Genomic DNA, 7187 nt, shown 5'->3' with positions numbered 1-7187 from the left:
AATTTCTGGAAGCAATGGGGCAGCAACAACCTCAGTGTATAATAACAGACCAATGCCCTGGAATTAAAAAGGCATGCCCAAACATTTTCAAGAATTCTGTGCACAAGTACTGCATGTGGCATATCATGCAGAAAGTGTCTGAGAAGGTGGGAAGAACAATCTGCAATGACACGGATTTTATGACAGACATAAATGTTGTTGTTTGGCATGTCGACTTAGAACCAGAAGAATTTGAACAAAACTGCCAAACCGTTATTGAAGCACATGGAATGCAAAACAACCGCTGGTTGAAGTACGTAATCTCAATCAGACAAAAGTGGATACCGGCTTATTTTCGCGATCTGCCTCTAGGTTGTTTGCTGAGGACAACCTAGAGATCTGAAAGTTCAAATAGCTATTTCAAACGGTTTGAAAGCCACTTTGGAACCCTTGTTGAGTTCTGGATGAGGTACAATTCTGTAATAGAACAACAAAGGCATTCACAAAGGCGGATGGACACTGCCAACGAGCATAGTATGCTCGAGAAAGTAGGACCAATGAAGGTAGAGATGCATGCCTCACTTGTATACATACATCCTATCTTTACAGACTTTCAATAGGAAGTCAAACATGCGATATACAGCATGGGAGTCGGAGGTTTGACAACAGTAGGGGTAGTGGAGTACCATGATGTTCGTGATGGACTGAAGCACAGAAACTTCCGAGTGGAATTTAACATTCAAACTAACGAGAGCAAATGTGCATGTAAGCTGATTGAGAGGCGTGGCATTGTCTATCGACATATACTGTGGGTGTGGAATGGTAGGAAGGTATACAAGAAACCTGAGCCTTATGTCCTTGCTCGATGGACAAAGAAATCCTACAGACCAATTGTCCAAGATGAAACTGGAAACGTCATAGAAGACATTGACGAAGCTGACATCAATAAAGCTGAGATGTCAAAGGTTTGGTCTGAGATTTATGCAATTGTCGGGGTGATGGACACTTATGCTAAGGTTAAACAGATGAAGCAACTGCAAAAGACCCTAAAACAGTTCATGGAGAACATCACAGGACCAGTTGAACCGAAAACTAAAACCCAGGAAATCGAGGATATTCTTGGCATCACAGCTTCAAATGATATTGACCTTCGACCGCCAAACAAAGCCAAGAATAAGGGGAGTGGCAAAATATTGAGGTCGTCGAAAGAAAAGGCCAAGAGCAAGCTAGAAAAGAGGAAGCAAAGATGCGGTAACTGCAAGAAGTGGGTAAACCACAACAGTAGAACTTGTAATCTTCTTTTTGCTGAAAGTCCCCCTTCTGATAACGATGATGAAGACGAATCAGAAACTAAAGAGGTATGAATCTAAACTATTATTCTCTTATTATTCAAATGTTACCCTGTTATTCTGCTGTTATTCCCCTATTATTCTGGTGTTACTCTGTTATTCTGCTGTTACTCTGTTATTTAGCTGTTATTTTGCTATTAATGTGTTGTTATTTTGCTCTAATTGTTACATTACCACAATGACAAATACTAAGTAAAAATTGCAGGAATATGAATCAGATGCATGAACAGAGAAAGACAAGAGAAGCAAAAGACAAGGGCTATGATGAAGACCTCGCCTAAACATCAAAGACTTTTACTATTTGTCATTGTTTGAATTAAATTTTATCCTAAAATTTTACTAGATAATAAAGTGAGACCTACATTATATGAGAATTATTACTAGTTACTTTAATTTTTTTTTTAATCTTATCTGACTGTCTTCCACAAACCAAGCATAAATAAAACTGCATTTAACACTACAATAATAGTTGAATAATAGATTAGTATTATTTATTAAAAGGCAGTTAGACTTTTCAGTTTTCACAACAGTTAACTAATCTAATCTAATTAGAAAAAAACTGTTTGTATCTCACAACCACGTATAAATACTTCTATTGGAAAAAAACACAGAGACTGAAAATTTCATTCCCAAAAACCTTTTTATCTCCTTTGCAAAAGGTAATTTCTTATCGTTCTATTTTTTATTTTTCTTTGGTTACACTATACTGGATACTGTAGAAAGGTAATTTTCTTTCTTCTGCTTTACTTTGCTTTTGGTTGAAATATTTTGAACATCTTTTTATAATGCAAAAAGGTTTATAATTCTCATGGTACAGAATGAGTGACGTAACTGACGATAACCGAAGGTCTCCAACAAGGGAGGAAATCGATGAAGCAAAACAGAAAATAGAGTCACTTTCAATAGAGTTGATCGATACACGAACAAATGTAGAGGCAACAGAAAACCGTGAAGAGGCCTTAATAACAGAGCTCGAAAACGTTAGAGGACAATTGAAGGTTGCTGAACTTCACAATGAACGTATGCGTAGACAGTTGAAGGAAAAGAAAATAGGAACTACACAGAAGCCGACATGGACAATCAATTCATCGCTGGTGTGAATGCTTTGCAGAAGTCTTACGGTGAAGTCTATCCTTCAATCTCTGACAATTGGACACCAGTTCTGAAAGCCATGGAACTTATGGATGGATACAAAAACCCTTTTAAGGATGAGACAGTGGAAGTTGAGAGCACTGTGTAAGGACCTGCGCGTAGGCGTCAGAGAATAGAATAAAGATATAAAAATCTATCCATGATGGCCCAGGGTACCTGCTTTAAAATATTTGTTGCTTCAAAAATAATGTTTTTAATATCTTAGAACGTTGATGTTTATTGTGTAACTACTATGCTCCTAATTATTGTTTGTGTGTAATGTTTAAGTACTATTTACTGAATAATAATGGAATAACAGAAGTCCTTACCAGAATAATAGTGTAATAACAGCAGAATAACTGCTCATTATGCGGAATAATACTGCAATAATAGCAGAGTAATGGTAGAATAACAGTGGACTAAAAGCAGTCTAAAACGACTGCATTTACACTTGACTAAATTTACATTTGAATAAAAATGAATAGTTTTAACAAAATAATGCTGGACTAAACAGTGGAATAATGCTGGACTAACAGTGGAATAACATCAGAATAAACTAGTCTTTATGCGGAATAATACTGCAATAACAGCAGAATAAACTACTTATTATGCGGAATAATAGTGAAATAACAGCAGAATAACGGTGGAATAACAATAGAATCACAGTTGAGAAAAAACCGCCATTTACAGTTGAATAGAAATGGATAGTGTTTATAGAAAGCAAAGGTAATAGAAAAGCTTAATTAAAGTAGAATAAAGAGTGGAATAAGTGTAGACTAATAGTGCAATAACAGCAGAATAACTGCTCATTATGCGGAATAATACTGCAATAACAGCAGAGTAATGGTAGAATAACAGTGGACTAAAAGCAGTCTAAACGACTGCATTTACACTTGACTAAATTTACACTTGAATAAAAATGAATAGTTTTAACAAAATAATGATGGACTAACAGTGGAATAATGCTGGACTAACAGTGGAATAACATCAGAATAAACTAGTCCTTATGCGGAATAATACTGCAATAACAGCAAAATAAACTACTTATTATGCGGAATAATAGTGAAATAACAGCAGAGTAACAGTGGAATAACAATAGAACCACAGTTGGGAAAAAACCGCCATTTACAGTTGAATAGAAATGGATAGTGTTTGTAGAAAGCAAAGGTAATAGGAAAGCTTAATTAAACTAGAATAACAGTGGAATACGTGTAGACTAATAGTGCAATAACAGCAGAATAACTGCTCATTATGCGGAATAATACTGCAATAACAGTAGACTAATAGCGGAATTAGAATAAAAATGGATAGTGTTTGAAAAAAGTAAAAGTAATATGAAAACTCAAATAAATTAGAATAACACTGGAATAACAGTAGACATACATGGGAATAATAGAACAATAAACTACTTATTATATAGAATAATAGTGCAATAACAGCACACTAATGGTTTAACAAACAGTTTACACTAGTAAAGTACAACACCAGCTTCACAAAAGTACAGCTGAAAATTAACTTAAGAAAAATGATAATACTACTTCAGTACGAGATGCCAAAATACATATCAAATACTTAATATGACTCTACTGGATACACAACAGTCGGCGGTACAACATTCACTACGGCGCCTGATTCTTCACGTGTAGCAGATGATTTGGGTTTCAAGTCTTTCAACTTGTTCTTAGCTGACGCCAATCCCAAGATCTTAGGCCTCTGATTCTCACAAGACTCCACCTTATCAAGGACTAACTGCCTATAGGCATTGATATCAGCCAAAATCAGAGAAGCTGATATTTCTACGCAATACCTTCGACGAGCTACCTTGCTATGAAGATTGGACTCAAATACGCTGCCACCATATTCAGCCATTGAATACAACAAGAAACGGCCAGACTCGGTATCCAGCGGTTCCTTCTTTTTCCATTTAAATGTCACATCCACGACTTCAAAGTCGCGACAATCTTTAGACCTCATAATATTGTGAGACTCCAAAAACACATGCATATGGTTTGCCACAATCTCTGCCAGTCTTCTGTAGTCGGATAAATTTTTGCCTTCATGAAACGTGTTGTCCAAAAATTCAATAGTTTCATTGATAAAGTTGATGCATAAACAAGAGTAGTGATCATTGTATAGAATAGGCACAAACACAAGGTCAGAGTTGAGTCGACATCTTCCCTGGCAAGACTGTAAATATATATTCCAAAATTGCAATAGCCTTTTACCCGAACCGTCAACAGGGCTTGAGGAATCAAAGTTTTCTAACAATGAATAAAGAACATTGTAGATACCTCATTTCTGCACCTCTCGCAAACCACCCGGTGATGATTGGGCCGCATGTTTGGTACGCGGAACGATTTGTGACAATTCGTAAGTCTATCGTTAAGTGATTGCTCAAATATTAATGTCTACCTCTTAGTTGTCATCTACGTGCCGATACGGTCGTTTTGACAGTAACTAGAGTATATTTGGAGTCCGGGCCTAAAACCGTCTTCATTTTCTGATAACCGTCAAATCCCGAGTCAGAATATTCTGGAATGTTCCGGATATTTCTATTCCATATTTCATAAATTTCATCCTTTGGTAAACAATTTCCCGAAATATTCACATAAGATATTAAGGAAAACCAAATTATTCCGTCCTACCATAACTTAAACACGGAAATCTTTCTTCCGCAGGAGGAAACCCCTTGGGAACAGATGCAGCAGTGTCTTTGCGCTCTCTTCCAAGAGACGCAGTTGGTGGCGCGCGCCTCTTCCTGTGTCCTTTCTCGAAATTCTCGTATCTTTTTCATATCTTTCCGAGATTCACTTCCAAAGAGTCTCCGAAACCCTAATTCCTTCACGTGATTAGTATAAATAGGAGCCTTCGCTCCTCATATTTCTCACGCGAGTGTCCGCTTTTCTCTTCTCCCTTTGCATTCTAGACCTTTGTTCTTACTTTTTGGCGTCTACGTGCTTGAACATTCGACCACGTAAGATCGGATCCTTCTGAGTACCAGCCTCGTTTGCATGACCGACCAATTTGACCTACTCCACATCAATCAACTTTAATTAATTTAATCGTTTTCCTCTTACGAGGGCACTTTCTTTACATTCGCGTCGAGCATCACTAATCGATATCTTAGTCCTTCTCGTTTCGTAAACATGTAAGTCTGAGGGTGTATAATCCTTATTTATTTATTTTATTTACTTTTTGCAATCATCAATGTAAGATTTATGTCGAAAATATCATTAAAACCGATTTCTAAAACCATGTTCAAAACTTCTTTTTACGGATTTCCAGAAGATAACCGTCGAGAAAGGACGCAGCAACTGCTGCGCCTCTTCGTGAGGCTGCCGCAGTTCCTGCTTCCTTTCTTCTTCCTTCGTCCTCTGTAATTCGTTAGTGTTTACTTGTTTCATTTGTTTCTTGTTAATTCTTTGACCATAACAGCATATTAATTTCACATGTATATTAATTATCATCATTAACATGTTTAATTCATCATAAATCCGGCTTAAATCCCGAGTAATCTCATATTTGCGGGTTTTCGTCATTAAATTCAATCCGGGTTGTAGAAATTTGATTTGTTCATATTGAGTTTCTGGAATTCGACCTTTGATATATTTTCATCTGTCTTTTGTCGTATATATCGCATGTTCATCATTAATTCGTTATTAGTTTGTCATGTTTTGTTTAGTTCATTCACCCATGTCACTAATCAATCATTAATCATGTAATTAACCCGCCTTATCTCCGTCTCATCCATGTTTTATCGTTTTCATGACCCATTAATCACATGTAAATAACCCATTAATCACTTTCATCCGAGTAAATAATTTAATCAATCATTAAATTTACCAACGAGTATTAACAACACGCAATTCCGCGGCTTCAATTGATTGGTCGAAACAGCATTTGAGCAATTGTTGCGCCTATTCCAAGGGACGCAGCTCTGCTGCGCCTGTTCCGGGTTGAATTCTGTCCCTGAACTCCGTTGTTGCTTGACTTAGTTTAATTAGCTTACGTATAACTAACTATTATCCGTATTATAGCCTTCTGTTTTGATCGTTGATTTATTCCTTTATTCGTTTTCGCAAATTATCCGTTTTAAAGGTATTTTCGACATAAATCGCCTAATCCATTGTAATTATTGTAATTTTAATTATTGTAATTTTCTTTATTGTATTTGTCATATTTCTTGTATCATTTGAATATTCTCACATGTAATTGAGCATTAAATCCTACTTCGACCTTAATTGTATGCTAAATTAATTGTTCACCGACTTAGTATTAACTCTCACATGCTAGGATTAAAACTTGGATATTGCATTGCATGCATATAATCGACGATATATCAAGTACGAATAACTTCCCTAATCATTAGTAGAGGCCGCTATCGAGGCGGGCGGGATTAGGTGTTCGATCAAAAGAGCTTCCTAATACGTACCCTCACCCCTTACTCCAGATCTCCGTGAGCACCCGTGTTCATTGGCATCTACGAGAGTCATTCTAGGCATAGAATGCTAAGGGTAACGATTGCTTAGTGTTCATGTCTTTACTTTGTGTCTTGACATGACACGAGGTATTCGAACGGTTCCAATTTCCCATAAAAATTGGTGGCGACTCCAACAAAATGCAAACGCTTGTTTCTCTTTCCTCCCAAGCGCCCCCGTGGGCACCCCCGCTGTCCACAGTTTGGCGACTCCGCTGGGGATAATACACTTACTTGTAGCAAAGGTGAAA

The 7187-nt window shown here is 36.9% G+C and overlaps 1 protein-coding gene across 1 annotated transcript; it reads left to right on the top strand.

The window, feature by feature from the left end:
• The first annotated feature begins 623 nt into the window (after positions 1–623).
• LOC141590113 (uncharacterized) lies at positions 624–1469 on the top strand. The gene is made up of 2 exons (XM_074410724.1): positions 624–1337; positions 1452–1469. The coding sequence occupies exons 1-2, from the start codon at positions 624–626 to the stop codon at positions 1467–1469; spliced, it is 732 nt and encodes a 243-aa protein (XP_074266825.1).
• Positions 1470–7187: the final 5718 nt, after the last annotated feature.

Source organism: Silene latifolia, chromosome 7 (assembly GCF_048544455.1).
Source record: "Silene latifolia isolate original U9 population chromosome 7, ASM4854445v1, whole genome shotgun sequence".
In the NCBI taxonomy this organism is placed as follows: Eukaryota; Viridiplantae; Streptophyta; class Magnoliopsida; order Caryophyllales; family Caryophyllaceae; genus Silene; species Silene latifolia.
This window is presented reverse-complemented; position numbering and strand designations above follow the sequence as displayed.